The sequence below is a fragment of the Ascaphus truei genome, chromosome 13 (genome assembly GCF_040206685.1).
Source record: "Ascaphus truei isolate aAscTru1 chromosome 13, aAscTru1.hap1, whole genome shotgun sequence".
NCBI classification, from domain to species: domain Eukaryota; kingdom Metazoa; phylum Chordata; class Amphibia; order Anura; family Ascaphidae; genus Ascaphus; species Ascaphus truei.
Window position 1 is genome coordinate 667812 of NC_134495.1, and position 24167 is coordinate 691978.

At 42.7% G+C, this 24167-nt stretch overlaps 2 protein-coding genes across 4 annotated transcripts in view; one reads left to right on the plus strand and one right to left on the minus strand.

Moving 5' to 3' along the window:
• LOC142464677 (P2X purinoceptor 6-like) overlaps positions 1 to 16057 on the plus strand; it is a 65876-nt gene extending 49819 nt beyond the window's left edge. For both annotated transcript variants that reach the window (XM_075568051.1, XM_075568052.1), the window contains 3 exons: positions 6386 to 6451; positions 10057 to 10134; positions 14792 to 16057. In XM_075568051.1, coding sequence (XP_075424166.1) covers positions 6386 to 6451; positions 10057 to 10134; positions 14792 to 14824 — 177 coding nt within the window. In that variant the 3' untranslated portion in view covers positions 14825 to 16057. The remainder of the gene's footprint in view (positions 1 to 6385; positions 6452 to 10056; positions 10135 to 14791) is intronic.
• Positions 16058 to 20373: 4316 nt separating this feature from the next.
• Positions 20374 to 24167, minus strand: part of TCN2 (transcobalamin 2) — a 33902-nt gene continuing 30108 nt past the window's right edge. For both annotated transcript variants that reach the window (XM_075568054.1, XM_075568053.1), the window contains 4 exons: positions 22616 to 22796; positions 22194 to 22374; positions 21266 to 21387; positions 20374 to 20748 (listed from right to left, as the gene is read on the minus strand). In XM_075568054.1, coding sequence (XP_075424169.1) covers positions 20687 to 20748; positions 21266 to 21387; positions 22194 to 22374; positions 22616 to 22796 — 546 coding nt within the window. In that variant the 3' untranslated portion in view covers positions 20374 to 20686. The remainder of the gene's footprint in view (positions 20749 to 21265; positions 21388 to 22193; positions 22375 to 22615; positions 22797 to 24167) is intronic.

The window sequence follows — 24167 nt, forward strand, 5'->3', positions numbered from 1 at the left end:
AGGGGGAGGAGGGGGAAGGTGGTGGGAAGGGGGAGGAGGGGGGAGGTGGTGGGAAGGGGGGGAGGCAGTGGGAAGGGGGGGGGTGGTGGGAAGGGGGGGGGGGTGGTGGGAAGGGGGGGGGAGGCGGTGGGAAGGGGGGGGAGGCAGTGGGAAGGGGGGGGAGGCGGTGGGAATGGGGGGGAGGCGGTGGGAAGGGGGGGAGGCGGTGGGAAGGGGGGGGAGGTGGTGGGAAGGGGGGGAGGCGGTGGGAAGGGGGGGGGGAGGCGGTGGGAAGGGGGGTGGGGAGGCGGTGGGAAGGGGGGTGGGGAGGCGGTGGGAAGGGGGGGAGGCAGTGGGAAGGGGTGGGGGAGGCGGTGGGAAGGGATGGGGGAGGCGGTGGGAAGGGGTGGGGGAGGCGAAGGGGGGGTGGAGGGGAGGTGAAGGGGGGGTGGAGGGGAGGTGAAGGGGGGGATGGAAGGGGGGGTGGAGGGGGGATGGAGGGGGGGTGGAGGGGGGCTGGTGGGGAGGTGAAGGGGGGGTAGAAGGGAGGGGGTGGAAGGGAGGTGAAGGGGGTGGAAGGGAGGTGAAGGGGGGGGTGGAAGGGAGGTGAAGGGGGGTGTGGAGGGGAGGTGAAGGGGGGGAGGTGAAGAGGGGGGGGGGGGGTGGAGGGGAGGTGAAGAGGGGGGGTGGAGGGGAGGTGATGGGGGGGGTGGAGGGGAGGTGAAGGGGGGGAGGTAAATGGGGAGGTGAAGGGGGGTGGAAGGGAGAAGAAGTGGAGTGAGGGGAGGTGAAAGGGGGTGAGGGGAGGTGAACGGGGTGAGGGGTGGGTGAGGGGAGGTGAAGGCCGCCCACTCACCCGTCCGGCAGGTCCCACGTGCATGTGAGGCAGGAGGCAGCGTGTTGTGGCCGCTCCCCCGCTGTGTCCCGGGCGCTCGCTCGCTCCCCCGCTGACTGTAGCGGCACCGGGGGGGGGGGTATCGGGGAGACACTGAAACTGGAGGGGAGGGGGGGTGAAGGGGGGTATGGAGGGGAGGTAAAGGAGGGGTGGAGGGGAGGTGAAGGGGGGTGTAAGGGAGGTGAAAGGGGGGTGGAAGGGAGGTGAAGAGGGGGGAGTGGAGGGGAGGTGAAGGGGGGGGTGGAGGGGAGGTGAAGGGGGGGAGGTGAATGGGGAGGTGAAGAGGGGGGGTGGAGGGGAGGTGAAGGGGGGGTGGAGGGGGGGGAGGTAAATGGGGAGGTGAAGGGGAGGTGAAGGGGAGGTGAAGGGGGGTGGAAGGGAGGAGAAGTGGAGTGAGGGGAGGTGAAAGGGGGTGAGGGGAGGTGAACGGGGGTGAGGGGTGGGTGAGGGGAGGTGAAGGCCGCTCATTCACCCGTCCGGCAGGTCCCACGTGCATGTGAGGCGGGAGGCAGCGTGTTGTGGCCGCTCCCCCGCTGTGTCCCGGGCGCTCGCTCGCTCCCCCGCTGACTGTAGCGGCGCCGAGGGGGGTATCGGGGAGACACTGACACTGGAGGGGAGGGGGGGGTGGAGGGGAGGTGAAGGGGGGTATGAAGGGGGGGTGGAGGGGAGGTGAAGGGGGGGTGGAGGGGAGGTGAAGGGGGGTATGGAGGGGAGGTGGAGGGGAGGTGAAGGGGGGTGGAAGGGAGGTGAAGGCCGCTCACTCACCCATCCGGCAGGTCCCACGTGGATCTGAAGCGGGAGGCAGCGTGTTGTGGCCGCTCCCCCGCTGTGTCCCGGGCGCCGCCATCTTGTGTACTCGACGCCGCGAGGCAGCCTGCCTGGCCACTGGCTGTTCCCCCGCCGGGGAAGGGGTGAGTTGTAGCGCCGGGGAGGGGGGGCATGTATATGTGTGGGGGGGGAGAGGTGGGAGATATAGAGGGGGGTCTCGCACGGCCGCTGACACTGGGTGGGGGGGGCGCTGAAGGGGTAATAATAGTGTGTGTGTCCCGGCGCCGGGGGAGGGGGGGGGCGGGGTGAAAGCGCGGGAGACACGGGGAGAGGAGGAGATGCGCGCGGGTGCTGCTAACACTGTGAGCCCCGCTAATGGAGGTAACACCCCCCCTACTCTCGTGTGTGTGTGTGTGTGTGTGTGTGTGTGTGTGTGTGTGTGTGTGTGTGTGTGTGTGTGTGTGTGTGTGTGTGTGTGTGTGTGTGTGTGTGTGTGTGTGTGTGTGTGTGTGTGTGTGTCATTTGGCCCGTCACTCCGCCTCAGGCCAATGAGAGGTGTGCGGGGGCGGGCGGGCCAAGGGACCAATGAGATTGCCGCTAGGGACGCAGACATACAGTGCTTTCAGAAATATATAGTAGATGGCGGAGTGGGAGTAGCGAAGTATCACAATAGGATGGGAGGCAGGAACTGCTCCTGGAAAAAAGGAAAGTCAATAAAAGTGATGTTTATGTTAATGTTTTTCCTTTCTATGTGTGTGTTATGTGATAGTATTGTCATGAAATTAAGGTCATCAGCAGCAAAAGTAATAACAGGACTGCATGCATGGTGCGCTGTAGAAGAGAGAGTAAGATACCCACATAGGCAGCAGGAAAACCGCAAGTATATAATCACAAACACACAGTAAAATGTACATGAAAATAGTCTATTGGAACGTAAAAGGGCATAAATTCTCCAATAAAAAGAAACAAAATTCTTAGACACCTGCAAAAATGAAGGATAGATATTGCACTAGTTGAGGAAACCCACCTGAATGAAGACGAAATTAAAACATTTAAGCGGGACTGGGTGGGAGAATGTATTTATTCCCCAGCAATGGGAAAGGAGGGGAGGTGTAGCAATTCTAATTAATAAAGTACTGCCCCTGGAAATAATAACTTCCTCTGAGGACACAACAGGGAGACTGGGGCAATGCAGAGTAAAAATACACAAAACAGAATTCAACATTTATAATCTACTAGCTTTTGTACCCGGCTTCGCCCGGGGAATGTAATATTGATTGAATACATTGTATTTCAAAAAACATTGTAATGCCTGCTACTGCTTCCAGCGATATGCGATCATCCCCAACAGACGCAGACAAGCGTCTGGGTGCGGAGCGGGCGGCTGGGGTGTGCGCAGCGGTGACTGGGGGGTGCGCAGCGGGGACCGGGCGTGTGCGCAGCGGGGACCGGGGGTGTGCGCAGCGGTGACTGGGGGGTGCGCAGCGGGGACCGGGCGTAGTGCGCAGCGGGGACCGGGCGTGTGCGCAGCGGGGACCGGGGGTGTGCGCAGCGGTGACTGGGGGGTGCGCAGCGGGGACCGGGTGTGTGCGCAGCGGGGACCGGGGGGGGGGGGGAGTGTGCGCAGTGGGGACCGGGTGCTGCGCAGCGTGGACCGGGGGTGGTGCGCAGCGGGGACAGATACACACAGCCCTGATCCAGGCAAGGACACGCGCCCGCTATGCAGAGAATTGGGAGGACTAAATTTCCCCAATATCAGAAAGTACAATTTAGCATGTGTTATAAGTCATGCGGGGGATTGGATTTTGGAGAAAAGTTTCCACTTAAATTTAGAGAGAGAGCAGCAGCAGGTATCGCCCATGCATCTCAGAGATATACTACATACAAAGTGGGGAGCATTGCCGGGAGAGATCACAGATAATATGTTGGTAAGAGACACTTACGCAGCATGGAAGACAACAAAGTTAAATATGGGCTTATCATACACAACCTCTAAATTTCTGCCTATTAAGGTAAATGCAAACTTCATCCCAGGCCAAAATCAGACATCATTTCAAGAGTGGGGAGGCCAAGGCTTAAGGTGTATAGGACATTTGATAAAGGAAGACCAGGAAAGGCTCCTTACCTTTGAGGAATTAAAGGAAAAGTGGGAGATACCTAGTTCACATGGTTATTCGTACGCACAGGTGACACATTATTGTAAATCACTGGAAAACTATAAAAAGAAAGTATTGTCAAATAATATTTTTGATTTTTTTTTTTAGTCTTTCCAGAGAGAATAGATACACTGTCAGATATATATATAATTTAGTAAGAGACAAAAATTATGAGAGGATTTGATTTGCAAAAGGTTTTTTTGGCCTGGAACAAAGATTTCAAGGAAATAACGGAGCTTTGTGTAATACTTACTGGTTTAGATTGAACTAGAAAACTTATCATATCAGAAACATGGAGAGAGATGCAACTAAAACTGACACACAGGCATATTGTGCGTTTAACATAAGTTACAAGAATACAGGCACATCCAGGAATAGATGTCCAAAGTACCAACAACCTAAAGCAGGCCTAAAACACGGCTTATGGGACTGCCCCAAGATTGCACATTTTTGGGACCAAGTGCTGGATTATATACAGCAGAATGTTAAAATACCTGCGGTTAAAGAACCAGTTTCTTTGATATTTGGCAACTTGGAGGAATGGAAGATCATGAATAACGGGGTGAGAATACCTAAATTCATAGAAATTACATTATTGGCAGCCAGAAAAACCATAATGTTACAATGGATAAAGTATATTCCCCCTAACATGGAGATGCTAAACAAATATTTAACACAATTATTCATGTTAGATAAAATGGAAGCCGAAACCAATAAAGAGCTAAAAACGGAAACACTATTTAAAAAATGGGATCCCTTTACTGAAATCTTACCAGACGGGACAGAGAGATTGTGATACAGGCGTTTGACCAAACGTAGCGGTATTTACTAAGAAGTCTGGTACGTGAGAGGCACAGAAGGCGATGAGGGAGGAAAGAATAAAATATCTAATGTCTGGTATCCCTAGATAAGGTTAAGACCTAGAGCACAGAAACAACAAAAGGAACGGTGGGTAAGGGGGGGAAAGGTACAGAGGGAAATGATGCAATGCAGATAGAACTGACTCATCGATTTAAAATTTAATTTATTTTTTTGTTTGTCATTGCCTAAAGTATATGTAATTTTAATATATTATTTACTGGTTTAGTGCACTGTTAAATGTAAAGGAATATTGTAATCACTGTAAATTGGTATTTTTTGTTTAAATGTAAAATGTTTTGTAATGGAAAACACAATAAAAAACTCAATGATAAGAAAAAGGCGAGTCTGTGGAACCTTAATGTACTGGAAGCTCTAAATCCCAGCGGCAGGATCACATGCCCCAGATCCACCTCCTGGCATTAGGAACGGAAGACACGGTCATACGCTATTCTTCCATTCCAATCACAATCTTAGCTCACTGAGTGCGGAGGTCTCTATCTCCCCAGGAAACTAGCAACATTTGGGGGGAACATCAAGGATGTCACTCAATATGATGTTTTCCCAAGGTCAATCATGGGGCATTTAAGGGGGCATGTCAGGATAGGTTGGGGTCTGATCATTTTGGCAATGGGATGTGATGTTAAATTGTAATTGTGAATGCTAAAGCTTGATAGATCCTTAAAAGCGTTGGCATTCCTGGGAAGACTTGCAACGCTGCTGCTTTGGCATATCTTTTTTGACTGACCACTTGTCTGCATAAGACAACGGACATGGGTGTCTTGTTCCCTGTCCTCGTTGGTCATGCTGTGATTGCTGCTCTCCTTGGATACTTGGTGTATATTGATACATGTGTATACACACACAATCTCACTAAAACATACAAACGCACAGATTTTATATACAGTATATATATATATATATATATATATATATATATATATATATATAAATATATATATATATATATATATATATATATATATATATATGTATGTTTGCATATCTTTCTGATGCACAGATTCTTAAAAGCAAAGAAACAGACATGAATGTATTTGAAGGGAAATTTGTGTTGGTGGATAATTATGATACGTACTTTTCTCCAGTTGCAGTGGTCCCTCTGTATCACTACAAAGTGATACAGTAAAAATATATAAAAGTTTACATACACAGTATCCTTATGGGGCAGCTATCTCCCTACATTTCAGGGTCCTTTCCATATTAGATTATTCACCCGTCTCTTCTTTCCCAGATATGGCACTTTTTCCTTCATTCTATGTGTAGCTACATTCAGGTGAATGGGCTGTGAGTTGTCTTTCGACACTGGAATGCATCTTATGGCATAGCATTGCTTAGTAAATATGGATCTTAATGCCCATAATGGATATTTTACAGGACCAGGCCAATTATATGTATTAAATAATTGAGCACATAGCATTTACTGGAAAAGTATATTTTGTGACTAGGCAGGACCTTTCATACATATGCAATAACTACCTATATTTATCATAGGTTATTCGGCATTAACATGCTCAACATAAATGCTGATAAACATGTATCATTTGTGTCTGTTTGTTTATCGTTGTATGCTCCAACTTGCTGATAACATTTTATATTTACAAATATATGAAATACAAAGGTTTCAATTTCAATACTCTCTACATTACATTTAAAAAAAGCAAAATCTTGTGCATGATGTTTTATCTTTCATTTTATGTTTTATATCCAGGCAAGAAGATTTAGTATAGTGCCAACTGTTGTAAGTCTTGGAACTGGGTGTGCATTTTTAGGTGCAGTAAGTATTAAATACTATTTTCCTTTTAAAAACTAGCTGTAAAGATGTCCCTGATGTTTAGCTTTATTTACTTTTTTACAATTCCATAAAATGTAAATTTATTTTGGGGGTAAGCATCTTTGGTGCCACTAAAACTGGCTGCACTTCAATGTAGTTAAATCTATTTTCTTCCGAGATTCATAAATGTCAGCACTCACGTTTTGGCAGATAAAACAGCTTTATTCTTCCAATTTACTTTCAGACATATGGTATTCATGTCAAGATGACATGCGTTCTCCTAGATGGTAACTCCTGTCTAACCTTGCTCTAGATTAGTCTCTTATACACAGAATATTACATTCGTAGGCATATACTATTCGAAGTGTGTTTCTTTACAAGGGCTTCAGATCTTTTGTCTACCTGACATATTATATGAATAACTTCTTACATACATAAGGAATTCAACCTTGTACTCTAAATAGCTAAGTTTCAGGGACCTAACTTTCAGAGAGCTTACTCAGCAGCTGTCTATAATCTATTCAAACAAATGCTATTTTTAAGAGGGGGAGGAAGGAAATTGAAAGTGTAATGGTACTAGGTGGATATTTTTTATTTTGACACCTACGGTACCAATCTTATAGTTCCACTTTCTTTTGGGCAGAATGAGAGTCTCTACTTGTGCAAACTCTTATTAAACACACAGTGACTTCAGCCAAAGGAAATGCAACCCCCCTCCCTAGTTTAACTTTTAAAAATATATATTTAAAAAAATTGGCATCAGATTTGTGTAAAACGGGCCTAAATCACCCAGATGTACCCTTTAAACATGCCATTGGAATTAGTTCATCTTGGTCCTAGGAGGGATTGCCTATTTTTGTTTTTTTCCTCAAACATTTTTATTAGGCAAAAATAGTCAAACAACATGACGAGATATATACATAGCCTAAAACAACATGACGAGATATATACATAGCCTAAAACAACATGACGAGATATATACATAGCCTAAAACAACATGACGAGATATATACATAGCCTAAAACAACATGACGAGATATATACATAGCCTAAAACAACATGACGAGATATATACATAGCCTAAAACAACATGACGAGATATATACATAGCCTAAAACAACATGACGAGATATATACATAGCCTAAAACAACATGACGAGATATATACATAGCCTAAAACAACATGACGAGATATATACATAGCCTAAAACAACATGACGAGATATATACATAGCCTAAAACAACATGACGAGATATATACAGAGCCTAAAACAACATGACGAGATATATACATAGCCTAAAACAACATGACGAGATATATACATAGCCTAAAACAACATGACGAGATATATACATAGCCTAAAACAACATGACGAGATATATACATAGCCTAAAACAACATGACAAGATATATACAGAGCCTAAAACAACATGACGAGATATATACATAGCCTAAACAACATGACGAGATATATACATAGCCTAAAACAACATGACGAGATATATACATAGCCTAAAACAACATGACAAGATATATACAGAGCCTAAAACAACATGACGAGATAGATACAGAGCCTAAAATAACATGACGAGATATATACAGAGCCTAAAATAACATGACGAGATATATACAGAGCGTAAAAAAACATAACGAGATATATACATAGCCTAAAACAACATGACAAGATATATACAGAGCCTAAAATAACATGACGAGATATATACAGAGCGTAAAACAACATGACGAGATATATACATAGCCTAAAGTAACATGACGAGATATATACATAGCTGAAAACAACATGACGAGATATATACAGAGCCTAAAACAACATGACGAGATATATACATAGCCTAAAGTAACATGACGAGATATATACATAGCTGAAAACAACATGACGAGATATATACAGAGCCTAAAACAACATGACGAGATATATACATAGCCTAAAACAACATGACGAGATATATACAGAGCCTAAAATAACATGACGAGATATATACAGAGCCTAAAATAACATGACGAGATATATACAGAGCGTAAAACAACATGACGAGATATATACATAGCCTAAAGTAACATGACGAGATATATACAGAGCCTAAAGTAACATGACGAGATATATACATAGCCTAAAGTAACATGACGAGATATATACATAGCCTAAAGTAACATGACGAGATATATACAGAGCCTAAAACAACATGACAAGATATATACATAGCCTAAAACAACATGACGAGATATATACAGGGCCTAAAACAACATGACGAGATATATACAGAGCCTAAAACAACATGACGAGATATATACAGAGCCTAAAGTAACATTTTCCCTTTTAGAGCATCGCCGGAAATGGCGAGACCTCTAGACCACTTAGTGGACCTCGACTGATGAGGGGAAGGGGGAGAGGTGGGGGGGAGCGGAGGCGGGGGGGTTAAAGTGTTTGCTCGACTTTATATCTTTAGAGTACAAATATCGTGGTGGGGGGAGGAGGGCGGGAAGATGGGATTGCCTATTTAAACTATTACCTGATTCAAGAGGTCATCTGGAGCAAGACCCAGTGGTCTTACCACCAACAAATGCCATTACCATTCTATTTGTTGCATGAGTCATATCATTCTATAATCCAATCAGAGGGAATGACATGCATCATCATAGCAACGTTCTTCTTATTTACTGGCTAGGCACCAAAGTGACCATGTGGCACTTGTGAATTGAGCACTGCTAAGTGCACCTACTGTAATAGCCCACATGGTCAGCTTAAATAGGTATGGGACAGAATGAGAAAGTTATCGGAATCTTCCACTTACTGGCAATATGATGAAGATTTAACTTTTTTTCGATGTCCCAGATAAACAGCAGATAATTTCCCAGATTACCCATGGAGACTGTGATGGCAGATACAACAGATATCTTCAAAAAAGTTTGGACACCTTTTAAGAAAGGGAAAGTATACAAGGATTTACCAAATAAGTAAACATGGGAAGCATGTTGATCCAGTGAGTAATCTGACATCTAATATTTGGAGTCAAGAATTAATTTATTTTTTTCCCTTATGAGATATCATTAGATGATATGTCACTGGGGTTTTGTATCACCATAGTTAGGTGTGATTTAACTAATATACAGTATTGTTATTTACGATGGCTTAACACCATGTTATATGAAGTTAATGCAAGGTTGTGTTAACTTAGCATGGCGTTAAGCTTATTCTAATGCGTTAATTTTTGCATATAATTCGATTTTTGGATATGCGTTACCACAGGGAAAATAACGGTCATTACTGCTCTCTTAAACTTAGTAGGTTTAAAAAAGATTTATGAACATATCAAATAAGAAAAGATATAAGGAAAATGTACAGGAATGCCAGATATCCATAACAAATTACAGACCATAAGAATGAAAAATAGAAGAGGCATTGTAAAGTAATCTAATTATGCCCTAAAAAATAAAATACAGGAAGTACTATATATGAAATAAAGCAGACAATAAATAACTAAAGAACAATTTACTTTGATAAGTGACTTACCGGTTTTGGCAATAAGGACTTTTAATCTTTACTAAAAAAAAAATTAACCTGTACAGTTCTATCATTTCCCCGTAGGCAACCTTCTTATGTGACCTGATTCTCTTATACGTGGATGGAAAAGCCAGCCTCTATAGGAGTTGGAAATATGAAGAGGTGGGTGTAATGTCCAGTCACACCATGTATAACATATACATTGTACTATTTCCAAATGGCATAAAATAAACACTTGTGTGGAATCCATCATTGCCTGATTAGATCATCAAGCAATACATTATCCTTAAAAAATAGGGAAGAGACATACTGTATTATATTGGTTAAAGTGATGGTCCTGAATGCCTAAGCTTGTGCAAGCCACGTTATCTTTTCTATACAGGCGCCAAACATTACATTGTGAGTACTGTGGGCGGACACCTGATGAAGTACACTGTTGACACCTGAAACATTGGGATTTGTACTTGTTTATCTGCAATAAAAGTGCACTTGTGAGGGGCTTTTAACTGCTGTGCAGGACAATGCTACTTTTTCCCTCTATGTTTTTATTATCAGCGACTAATTGTGTATGTATTGTCCTATATTAGAAGGTGCATATAATTATCGAGCCTTAACAATGATAACGCAAGAGTTCTCAAAGTTTCCCTGTCCTGGACCACTTTATTGTTGTCTGGATCACGTAAATTTTGCTCTGTTTATTAATGATGATTACAAAAAACTGTATTAAAAGAATGTTATGGATCTCCCTGAAATGAGAATAAGATTGGAATTCAGTATAACCCTATCCCCCCTTTACATTGGCGTTACAGTACAAAAGATACAGTACCAAATATTTGTACATCAGATCATTAGATATAATATGAAATGTAGAAGCAAAGGGTCAGGAGTGCACTCACATCCAGGAGTATATAAAAATAAGAAAGAACATGCACATACTGTACTGTATAGTGCAAGAGAGTATAGAATAAATGCTACAAAACTATCACTCACATTCTCCGTGAGGAATTCAGGCTTTTCAGTTATTAGGAGTTACCACCTCAGTTGTTGCTTTCAGCAGCAATGTCCGTCAGCATACAGTCATGCAGGGACAGGGGGAGAAGATTCCCATATGTGGAGATGAAGGACACAGAAAAATAGTGCAAAGTTGCTTTATAACACGGATAATAAATTCAAACCGCGCTCTTGCTTCCTAGCAGGATCTTGAAATAGATCACCTCTTTCCTCTTGCTGCTGGTGTGATGTGAAGGCACCCCTCCTCCTCCTCCACCAATACCGTCATAGGATGGCTCCAAACGTCAGATGTCAATGAAAAAATAAACACAGAAGCGCACCGAGGGTCAAGATTTATATAAAACAATGAAATAAAATAACAAGTAAAAACTTACATATAAGAATATATAAGTCCAGTAGAGCAGTGCATAGGTAACAGTCCAGATGGGTTCCTAGGCGCAGGGGGTAGGTGCTGAGGCTCACAGGTCAGTCCCGCGCGCTGGGGCTGGCTTGCTCGGCACCACGTTGTTGTCACTTCCGGTTTGCGGCTTCTCGCAGGACCCGTGTTAAGTAGCCCACCACGATCGCCGGTCCTCCAGCATAAATCTCACTCGAGCAAATGTCTCTAGCTGCTTGTGGGAGAGCTGGAGCTTGTTCTACCAATTGTCTGTGTACCAATAGCACTGTGTGAACTCCGCAACGCGTTTCACACGATACAGTGCTTCATCAGGCGGTTGCTTTATAACAAAATAAAAATATATAAACGTTTACACTCATAAACAAATATAGGACACAGGCAATGGGACCGCCCAGGGTCAGACATTGGCAGAGAAACGGCACTCCCTCCCTCTCAGGTATTCCACCACTAGTGGCCGTTCACAGTGGAAATATGCAGGAAGAAGGGACTTATTCTTAGCAGAATATTACCAGCGTATACCAGAACCAAAAGTCTTTCTATTGTCCGTGCGGTCCACCCTATGCATTTCGCTCAAGGTTAGAGCTTCATCAGGGGTTGTGGGCGTCTGTTTCCTCCATAATCTCCTTTTATGCTACTTGATTTCGAAAATCCCCACCATTACCAGGCGGGGTATGGTGTCATCGCGTTCACCGTCGTCCTCGCGTTAAGGCGCACGATGCGGGTAAGTGACGTCACGCCACACGGTCCATCGTGTGTGTCACTGACATCCTGACGCTTTGCGCCTGCCCACAAAGTTAATCCACATATAATTTTGGCAGTGTTATAGTACGAGCTATGCTTACAGGTAAGGTACTTTTATAAATTATTCATAGGCATAATTAAACATATGAAAGCAAAAGAAGAACAGAAGTCCTATGCACTCAAATTTGATAGCAAAAAGATGGATTTTATTAGAACACAGAAAACATAAAAAATAAGTAAAACAATGACCACTAAACTCCTAAATACTAATGCTGCTAAAAAATTACAAGTGTATATATAATAAAGATAAATCAAATGGAATCAGAAAAGAAATATATATACCAAAAGTAACTAAATGTATGAGACACACCCCTGTGCTGAAGCATGAAAACTGGGAGATAAGGAACAGGTACTAATACCGAAAAGTCTGAATTCCTCACGGAGAATGTGAGTGATATTTTTGTAGCATTTATTCCAGTCACGCATATTCTATACTCTCTTGCACTATACAGTATGTGTATTTTCTTTCTTATTTTTATATACTCCTGGATGTGAGTGCGCCCCTGACCCCTTGCTTCTACATCCCTATCTTGACTTGTATAAATATATTCTATTTTTGTGTCTGTGTTTATATTCACTTTCACAAGGTTTATCATCTGATTAATTTATTCAGTATTTGCGCTTGTTTCTTTGTTGTCACATAATATGAAATGTATAATGTTTCAATCGCTAAATATATACTTGTCAAAAGATTGATCAAAAGTAATAAGCGTTCAAAATCAGGCCTTTAAAGAAAGGTGACCCAGCTGTACTGAGATATTATTTGTATGTAGCCCCCTTTGGGATGACTATTTCAGTTAAGGGGTTAACAGCCTTAATGGGATAACTGTGTGTGATCCCTCAGGTTACTCTCCTCCCTATTATGTGATGTAGGATGACTGTGCAGAAGGGATTGTCACTCCCCAGTATGTAACTGGGGATTTCACTATAGGGAGATAGAAGGTTATATATAGCTCCATCCAATGTTCTAGAAACAGATTCTTTGGAGTTAAGACTGGAGCCTCACTGTGAGTCCTGTAAATCGGTTTGTGTGTGTATAGATTAATGTATTAAATTGCTTACATTTAAAGAGGCAATCCAAGCCATTTTGTGACTTCCTTTTTTTAATACAGGATTGAAGCAGGGGATCTCCGGAGCTGAACCTTATTAATTTCAGCTCCGGGGACCCCTGCTCACGGAGATGCTTACTTTCATAGTGGGTGCCGGTAGCCACTCCAGGGTTCACATTATGGCTGATTTTCACATCGCTCGGGCCCCGTGACGTCACCTGGTGCGGCTTCATATAGGCCCTTGTGATGCGGGAGCTTTAAACTGCAGGAGACACCGGCTTCCCCTTCAGAGGTAAGTATCCCTAGAAGCAGGAGGTCCCCGGAGCTGAGATTAATGAGTTCAGCTCTGGAGACCCCCGGCTTTATTCCTGTATTAAAAGGAGAAATCCATGCATTTGTTTTTTTAAAGGAACATGCCCCTTTAAGTAAGCGCCAGTAGTACAGTAAGTGTCTAAGATGGTTCTCACTACTAAACTGGAGGAAATATGCTTTTAGGTAGGATCTCTGTGTTACTAACGCTGGGGTGTTTAGATCGGCCCAACCGGGAGGTCCTCTACTCACAAGTTCATAATGGAAAGACGTTTAAGGTCCCATATGGACCTTTCACCTGAAAAAAGGGGCATATGGGACCTGAAACATTCTCTTTCCACTGTTCTCGGCTGTCACATGAAATGGAGATCTTCATTATGAACGTGTGAGTTGATCTCTACATTGTATCTCTGTCTTAGGCCTAGGACATAGTAGAATCAGCGTCGCTGAGGCGGGCTGAGCCGCGCTGAACAGATGCACAAAGCTCCTGCATCTGTAATCAGCGCGGCTATAGTTTCTCCCTCCGCATGCGTGCGGAGGCTCAGAAACTTTGCCGAGACAGGCAGGTTTGAAATTTGCCGCTCGGGAAAGCTGAGGAGCGGTCACGTGACCGCCCCCATCCAATGGGAGCGGGGGACTAGCCCCGCCTCCCGCTCCGCCCCCACCTCCGCCCCTTGAGCGCGCTCACTGCCTCGCCGGCAAGGACAGGAAAAAGCTCCATTTTGGAGCAGGCGAGGCAGAGCAGGAGCGCGGCTCAGCGCTGTTTGCTCCTCTATGTCCCAGGCCTTAGAGGAGACCTGCACTTTGAAGAAATTGTTTGTCTATTTTGTGTTGGCTGCACACGCAGGATTCTCCTCACCTGAAACTCGTTCCCCGCTCTTTGGAATTGTAACTGTCAGTGAACATCTGTTTGTCTATTAGTTTTTTAATATTGAAATGTAAGTATCATGTTTCAAAATAATATATCACTGATTTAACACAGGAGGACGTCATTTATATATTAAACATATTGCATATGGATTAGAGATTTGTCATGTTTTGTGTTACATTGTTACCCCTTTCTCATTGAAGAGCTATATTGACCCTTCTTTGCTTTTGTGCTAATGGTATCCACATTATCTCTGGAAACTGTTATTCAAGATTATGGAAAAGGAAACCATCATTATGTATATCTTTATTTATATTGTGCCATCCAAGTACAATACTATGTAAGGATATCACTCAAGTGACTTCTTTTTTTCCCTTTGCACAGGTTAAACCACCTAAAGATCATCCCGAAACGTAGACAAAATCCATCTACATCAGTTTTCAAGAAATATTAACAAGGAATCAAGACAATATGCAAGTTTTCTTTTTAAAGCATTTATAGAAATAGACTCGGATATTATAACGGGCAGACTAGGGGGTCCACGTGGTTCTTATCTGACGTCAAATTCTATGTCTGGGATTCAGTAAGCCCCATTGCCGAGTTTCGCACCTTGGTCTGGCGTTAACTGGCCTTCCAGTCAATGTTGTGTGGTACTCGGCGTCGGAGCTTGATGACTCTGCCTCTATGTTTTAGGGCCTTTAGTTTTATCATGAACTATATCAATCTTCTCCAGTGTTTTGTTTTTTAGCATACCCTCTGTCATAATTACATATTTATATTCATTCCCATAATGAAAATATTAACTGTAACTATGAGAAAGGATCCATTCAATGCAGTGTTTGAGCTGTATAACGTCTTACCTGTTCCGGTATACTGCTGCTTGTGCCCGGCTTTGCTGTAACACCCTGTGCATACAAACCGAGATATTTCTTTGGGTATATTCTCTAAGGTGTGAGATCACATTTTTGGCGATCTCGCATGGAAAGCCCTATTGACTCATACCCGAAACAGCGATCTCGCGGCGTAGAGACTATACCCCCTTTACTTCCAATGCAACTAGTAGCATTCTGGGGATATTTATCAAGATGGTGCAATTATCTTTAAAAAAAAAATTTTTAATATGGGTCACCTTGCACCACCTGCAATAAGGCTCTTGCAAATGGTTCTCTTGATGTTTGTGTAACCATGCTGTAAAATGGCTGCAGTCATCTCTCCTGCTGACAGTAAGGCCTGGTAAGTTATGGGCATGCCAGCAGTAATTATGGAGGTTTGCCCTCACACCCTGGTGAGGTGCCCTATGTATGGATGGGAGTGGTCACATGCTCTGAATCCATGATTAGTGATGTCAGAGTTGTGCCAGCCCCCAGAGGATACATAAGGCACAGCACTGCCAAAAGTTAGTGTGTGTTCAGAGATCATCAGTGGAGTTAGTAGTAAATATGAGACAAGGAGCAAGTCTGAGTACAGACTTGGGAGGAGACAGCTCATGAGACTGTGACCAGGGACCATCTCCCTGAGGGGAGATAGGGAATCCACCAATTTGGGGGAAGGACACCTTTCAAAGGGAAGTGCGGTGAACATGAGAGGCTAAGTACACCCACTGTGAGGGGCAGCTGGCCCGCCGCAAGTCAATAAAGATGATCCTGTTAAACCATACCCTCATGTGTAAGTGTGGAGTAATTACACAGAGGAGTGCACCACAGAGGAGTTCCTCACCAGGACCATCCACAAGCGGAAGCTGGGATCCTGATGAGGTGGAGGCGCTGCACTGGATATAGGTAGGACTCAAGCACACTACCTCAGCTGCCTGTCTGGGTTGGCAATCCCCACACAACATCATGCGGGAGACTCAGGAGTCCTGTTGCCAACAGGTGCACCACCAGACACTACACTGTAATGGGGACTGGTTAGACTACAGGGGCCAATGTGAGATTGGGTGGGTCAGGCTAGGCCAGAAAATCCGTTACATTTGGTTAAAATAAACACAAGGCCCCTCCCAATTACGGTCCCACAAGCGGCCCTCAAGAACATCCAATCACTACTGCTCCAATTCATTTGGAACGATAAAAGGCCAAGAGTCCCAAGGTCAGTGATGCTCTCATCAAGAGCTAGAGGAGGTGTGGGGGTCCCCGATATCGTCAGGTATTATCTCGCAGCACAACTGAAGCAGGCCGTAGTTTGGAATTGCGACCCGGCCTCAGCCTGTTGGCTCGCAATAGAGTCTCATTACGCGCGTCCCCACTCCCTCCAAGCGGCTTTGTGGACCACAAGTGGTGGCGGGGCTGGTCCACAGAGGTTCGACCTAGGAGCAATGAGATGTACGTGGGACGCATGGCTTAAAAGCAAAGGGAAATATGGTCTGCTAGCTTCCCCCTCCCAGCTCACTCCAATCTTTGGGAACCCCAATTTCCCTCCAGGGTGTTCCCCAAGACAATTTGACCAATTCCAGAGTCATAATATTAGGATGGTTGCCGATCTGCTGCAGAAGGAGGAGATATTAACCTATCAGGCGCTGAAGGACAAATTCCAGATCCAGGGCCTACACCTGTTTAAGTATTTACATGTTCGGCACTTCCTACTATCTTTATCCCCAACCTCCAAGTTCCCCCCGCTGACCAGATTTGAATCCATATGCATTAAAATACCTACCAAAGAGGCCTGATCTCCAAGATATATAAGGGAATAAAGCCAACATCCAGCCCCCCGAATCACCGATACATGCAAAAATGGTCGGGGATCTGGGCCTCCAAATAGACCTGGAAGACTGGGAGGAAATTTGGGAGCAAGCCGCTAAAACATCAATGTGCACAACAATAAAAGAAAATATCTATAAAATTATATTTCAGTGGTACCTGACCCCGGCTAGGCTGAGCCAAGTCTTCCCTGGCACACTGGATCTGTGCTGGAGGGGATGTGGTCAATAGGGGGACATGGCCCACATTTGGTGGTCATGTCCGGAGATTCAGAGGTACTGGACCATGATCCAGACGCTCATTTACGAGACCACGGGGCTCCCTATTCCCCTGGAGCCTCTGACCCTGGTGCTGAGCAAACCCATCGAAGATCTTCCTCCGCCGATGTCAAGGCTGATCACGGCAATGCTGACAGCGGCCAGATGTTCCATAGCGGCCGCCTGGAAACAGGTTAAGCCCCCCTCGAGAACTAGAGTAGTCAGAAGAATCAATGAGGTCATGACTATGGAGAAACTGACAGCTATGCTCCAAAAGAAGATGCCTCAATTTCGGAACACATGGGACCCCTGGTTAGAGCGATAAAGCCCAAAAAGGCCAACCACCTAGACCTTTAGTCCCCTCCAGACAGCAGGAGAGAGAATCAAGGAAGCCTCTGGACGTACCTTTACCCACCCCCCCCCACCCATTCCCCTCCCCCTCACTTGTTTGTTACCCTCTCTCCCTCCCCTCCTTCCCCCCCCCTCTCTCTCTTTTCCCCCTATGGAAAACGTGAAAATGTTACTGGTCACCATCTGATTGTATTGAGTTGAAATGTTGCGGGCTCGTGACATTTCTGTATGTATTTTTATATGTGAACGTGTCCAATAAAAAAATTGTTACAAAAAAAATAAACACAAGGCAATGTTTACTATATGAGCAAATGCACCTGTTTGTTAAAGAGCCTATAACGCAAATCCCATAATCTTTGTAGGACTGAATGATAGACATTTCTAAAGATAATATGCGGCTCTTACAGAGGCCCTTTACTCTTCCCCACAACATTAAAATAAAATTCCGGGGAGCGCGCGAGGCCTCTGTGTGTCTCTTACCTTCTCTCTGCTGTCAAATGGTGCTGCTAATGCCAGAGGAAAGGTATGGGGGAGGGAGTGAGCAGGGGGGGAGAGCAGGCAGGGGGGCGCAAACAAAACGTTTGTGCACCCCTGATCTAATGGATGCATATGTGCATGTTTAAAAATTAAAACCGTTTAAACATCTGTCCAGTGCTCAGTGCTAATCTTCCCAGCATCGATGCACTGCCGTGTGTAACGACTCTCTACATGCAGAAGGAAAATACATTGTTAAAGTCCAACAGACAACACAAATAAATACAAAATACAGACTTACCTAGCTTGGGGATGGTCTCAGGCCTCTGCTGCCCGGCTCTCTCCCAGCTACAAGCCTCCCTCACTGACACTGTCCCACGCCAAGCTTCTGACGCCGGTGCGCGCCGGCTTAATTGTCTATTCTTAGACATATATGCACACACACACAGTATAATAGTATTTTAGTAGGGAAAATTGAAAATGTGTTAAGCAACAGATTTTAATGTGTTTAATAAAAATTTAATTTATATATAAACTGCATTAAATAATTCAGCATTAAATAAAGAAATGTAGTAGAAATAGCATGTTTCCCCTCCCTGTTAGGAATAATGGGGCTGGAATACTAATAATTTCATAATTACAAAAAAGGCGGCAGGACTTCGTTCCCCTGAGTCCTCCCACAGAAATACATAATAAAAGGTAAATGATTACAAACACACACACACACACACACGTGTGTACACATATATATATGTGTGTATATATATATTATTGCTAAAGTAAGACAACAATAAAATGAATAAAAGCATACTTAAAGAAAACGAACCATAACAACAGAAAACTGATGTAAATAGAAATCAGAATAAATGCACTAAGGCTACTGATTTAGTAACATCAAAAAAACAATAATCATATAATATTATAATATCATAAAATGACAAGATACTAGTAAGTTAGAATAAAAAATGGTTACTAATGAATTTAATGTTTACCCTTTCTTTTATAATAAATATACTCTTTTGGAAATGCACTAGGATGTGCGCGGTTTCTTCTCCCCTTTTCCATGTATATAGATATATATATATATATATACACACAGTATATATACACATATATATGTAAAAGTATACCTTTTGCTTCATTCATTGTAACATCGCCGGAAGAAGAGATCAGTGTATCTCGAAAGCTCGCACAAATAAAAGCATTTCGTTAGCCACAGAACGGTATCATCTATTTATTTTTTGATTATATATATATACATATATATATATATATATATATATATATATATATATATATATATATATATATATATATATATATATATATATATATATATATATACATACATACATACATACATACATACATACATACATACATACACATACACACATACATACACTCCATAACATATAAAGTGTGTGTGTGTGTGTGTGTGTGTGTGTGTGTGTGTGTGTGTGTGTGTGTGTCTGTCTCCTTGGGTATGAGTCAGTTAGTTTAAGCTATATGCTCAAGATAATTATTATTTTTCAATATAAATTGTTATTCGTCACTGGTAAGGGCATATAGCCAAAGGACAGAAGAAGGTGGCTATTGGACTTAAAGCCACAACTCCCTCTAAACAAAATTATTTGTTTTAGTAATCACCTAAACTGGGGGGGGGGTCCAAACCAATGCAGGGTCCTCCGACTATCACCCCTATCTCTGGGGGACCCCTTATTTCGAAGATATTTGTATTTTCTTTGTGCTGATTTGGAACATAAAAATAACCTACAAATATGGCCATGGGGTCACAAATAGAAAGCTGCAACATCATCTCATGCTCATGTTGCCCTGTGTGTGTTTCAGTGATCTTAGGGATCTTGTGATTTAGGGATTGCCAATAGGAGGAGTTGATTGGTTCTCATGCTAGAATGAGATGCATCACCTGGTGTGTCTCCCTTTGTTTCAGCATCAAAACACTGCCAGGTCTCAGGTGGTACACAGCTCCATGGATAACAATCTGCCCAAATGTGTTTAACTTTACTCATACACGTCTTACATCTGACTTACCAACATAACGTGTAGGGAAAAACCAAAGCTGTGTGCAAAAGCAACGTTTTCTGTTTCAAATATTGACGTAAACGCAAAAAGAAAATAATTATATGTTATTTTGCTGCTGTGAAAAAACAGTATTGCATTTTACAGCTTTCTTCAAATTAGTCGCAATGCAAAGTTTATTTAAAATCAAAAGTTACAACAGCCTTGAATAGGCAAGAATGGGTTAGAAAGAAGAGCACAGAGTGAAAAACAGGCAGATAATCGGGGCTAATTCACAAACAATAATGCCGTTTTACAGTGATCAAATAGTTTGCGTGAAATTCACTTTGAATGAATCTAGTTTATTAGTGGAAGGTGAGCATTGTGCAGAGGTTCTGATATTTGGACATTCGGATCTCCCCATGTACAGAGTGGGCCGGATACATAAATGGTTCAAAGACAGAACAGGAGTGGAGCCGGTGTCACCATTTGCTGAGTCTCAGAATGATATGTTCTCCATCCTCAGGCTTGTACTCAGCGATACCTGCAAAGGAAACAGAAAGGACAACCAGATGTATCAATAAACAGATGCTTCAATAGCAATTATACACAAACTGAACAGAATACTGTCTCTGTCCGTTCTCCCTACCTACCAATTAGACTGTAAGCTCCTCGGGGCAGGGACTCCTCTTCCTTAATGTTACTTTTATGTCTGAAGCACTTATTCCCATGATCTGTTATTTATTTGATTACCACGTGTATTACTACTGAGAAGCGCTATGTACATTAATGGCGCTATATAAATAAAGACATACAATACAATAATACAATAATAGAGGCACAATTGAGTCAGTTCCCTATAGTATGATGATTATTACTGAGTGTTATTGACCATGAAGGTTAATATCCATTACCGGTTAATAATTGATTATCACACTATAGTAGATAAACCCTTATGAATCTCTTTGGTAAAGGTCTCCTAATCTATTATTTGGTACCTGAGACACAGGAATAGAAGGTCACATGGAATGAGTGAAGGTCGCGGTTTTATGGGGACTCACCTTGTATCAAAGAAATATTTGGATGCTTCAGAAGCTGCCAGTAAGTTCTCTCTTCCAATGAGGCCTTCACCCCATTCACGGACGTCAGGAAAGCCCCAGAAAGGGTATCTTGTGTTTCAAACCTATAATGGGAAATGCAGTAATTTCAAAGCTATAAAAACATTCCAAATCGGAGCATCATTTATTTATTTCTTTTAAATTGTACAATTTAAGCATCATAAGTTACTTTAAAATAAGGGAACGTTACAGATATTGGTAATATGACGCCTTATAAACCGATCTAATATGAGGCTACCTTATTAATAAATACACCGTAACCACATCTACATGAGTGAAAACAGTTTAAATACAATCTAAGTCAGGGGTGCGAGATTTTTTTTGGGGGGGGGCGCAGGCAGTTGCAAAGGTCCCGCGCTCTTCCCCAAGGCATTAAAATCAAATGTGGGGGACAGTGCAACCACTACTTACCGAAGTTCACCCAGCTCAGGAAGCGTCCCCATGGCAATGCGGCTTCAAATGATGCCGCGGGGTCATGTGACGTCACACAACATGACCCTGTGGTGTAATTTGACGCCGTGTTGCCATGGGAACGTGACATCAAATGATGCCACGGGTCACGTGAAATAAAAAAAACGGGAAATAAAAAAAAGGTATCACAACACCCAGATGTGACCCCTTAAAACCATCATTGCCAATAGTAAAAGCTGGTCCTAGATGGTACTGTCCCTTTAATTATCTGCATTTAAGATGATGAGAAACACCATATGATGTTGGTGTTATGACTATGGAACAAAGATATTAATAGAAACCAACCTGAATTCTTCATATGATGCATTCATGAAGTGGACATTTTTGGACATACGCAGAACTTTTTCCATAGGTTCCAGACCCACTTGGTTTGCGTTACTAAGATTTGTTATGGACTCACGTGAAATGTGAATTCTGATTTTGGGCCGTTTTCAAGATGTCCAGAAGTGAAGAGCGTGATGGAACCTGAATGACCTGTGTGAAGTGTTGTACAAGACCAGGAGTTCCCTCCACACTGAGCTGGACATGAATGAAGTCTTCTCCTGGGGTGACTCCAGGACTGAGGCTTAGGAACAGGTTGTCTGCCAAAGAAATAAAGGAGAGCAAGGTCGGATTAAACAAAATGAAAAGACTATTTATAGTTATATGTAAATAATTATACTTTTGCTAAATAACCGAAATATACTTTAAATGGGCATCTGAGGGGTGAATGTGTCACCTCTTGCTGCCAGAATGGCCTCTCTAGCAAGACAGAGGAAGGATTTTTTTAAAATGGGACATTTAATTTAAATGTAGGTACTTTAAACCTATTCATTTGCATACCTTGGTTGTTGAAGCAATCTATTTTAGCAACATCCAGATACGATTTATGGTGCAAAACGGGCATTAACTGGGACATCATCATGGGGTTAGAGAACTTTCCCTGTTTCACAGCCTCCAGCAGAGCGTCCACTGCTTTAGAACATTTTTGCTTGTTATTCGAGGTCCCCAAGGCATAGAGGAACTAGGGCAAGGGAGAAGCATTAAAACCTTAAAAACCTTTTTAGAACCAATATTTATCTTGTGTGCGTACTGGACACAAACATTGCCAGTACTACCACATATTTCAGGAATTATGCTCAGACACAAGGCAAGTTATAGTGAGTAAAAGAAAGTGACAAATACCCTCCACCGTACAGTATACAGCAAATAAAAATGCCACGTTGTGAGCACATTCACATGTCTCACACAGGTCTGCACCCTAACCTTTCCCCAATATCTCTTCGCATACAGTGTTTCCACTGCAGCCAGGGATTCTGGGTAATGACTAAGTGTCACTTTTTGCTTCTTGTCCATTTCAACATGGACCCCTATAAGCTTATAGCTGCCGTATTACACAGCTTTTTTATTAAAGGAGTGAATTATCCTGAATCTCATTCCTTTAACATGTTGAAAGCATCCGTCACCCCTAAATCTTTTGTTGAATTAACTAAAACCAGGTAGTCCCCTGGAGCAAAACTGCTTCTTTTTATCAGTAGACCAGAAATCACCTAGTTTAATAGAAATTCACCAATTAAGGAGGTTGTACATTAAATTGCCATAATGACTAAATTCATAAAGGGAGTTTCCGCGCACTCGTGCCTCAAATCGACACCATCGCAGTTTTATGAATCACCGTTTGCTGCAGCAGCCAATCAAGGAAACAATGAGACTTAAAAAGCAAAAAAGGAAGAAATGGAGTGCGCCAAATAAAGGTAAATAGGGGACTAAAAATATTAAATGAATATACAACAAAACATGTGACATGAACCAATCCGGAGCATAAAGGGTCTTGCAAAATTGAATTGATAAGTGTGTAAGAAAACCAAAACCCAATTTGTAGCGCAGCTTCCTAAACAAGGAACCCCAGTCCCTGATGAAATGGTACAAAAAGAAAGAAAACGATTTGTCTGCGCTTCCAAATCATTTTCTTTCTTTATAAACAATGAGACTTATTGCGACTTCATAAACTTGTTCATCAGCAATAGAGCTGTCAGCAGCTGTTTTAATATTTCCAGGGGTCCAGGACTTTACCAATGAATACCTGTGCATCTCTCTTAGAAAGAAAGTGGGAATTCCGCCAGGCCAGACTCCTAATTTAACCCCTTTGCTGCCTGGGTTACTAGAAAATGGTATTCCCATTTAAACTAGGGCCTCTTCTTTTTTTTTTTTTTTTTTTTTTTTTTTTTATGTAAATATAAAATATATATATATTTATTTATTTATTTTTTATATTTTTTTTTTTTTATGTAAATATAAAATATATATTTTTTTTTTTTTTTTTTTTTTTTTTTGTACAACACGGATTTATTATTTTACTTGTCTAATTCACAATGGGGAAAATCCATAGTTAGAT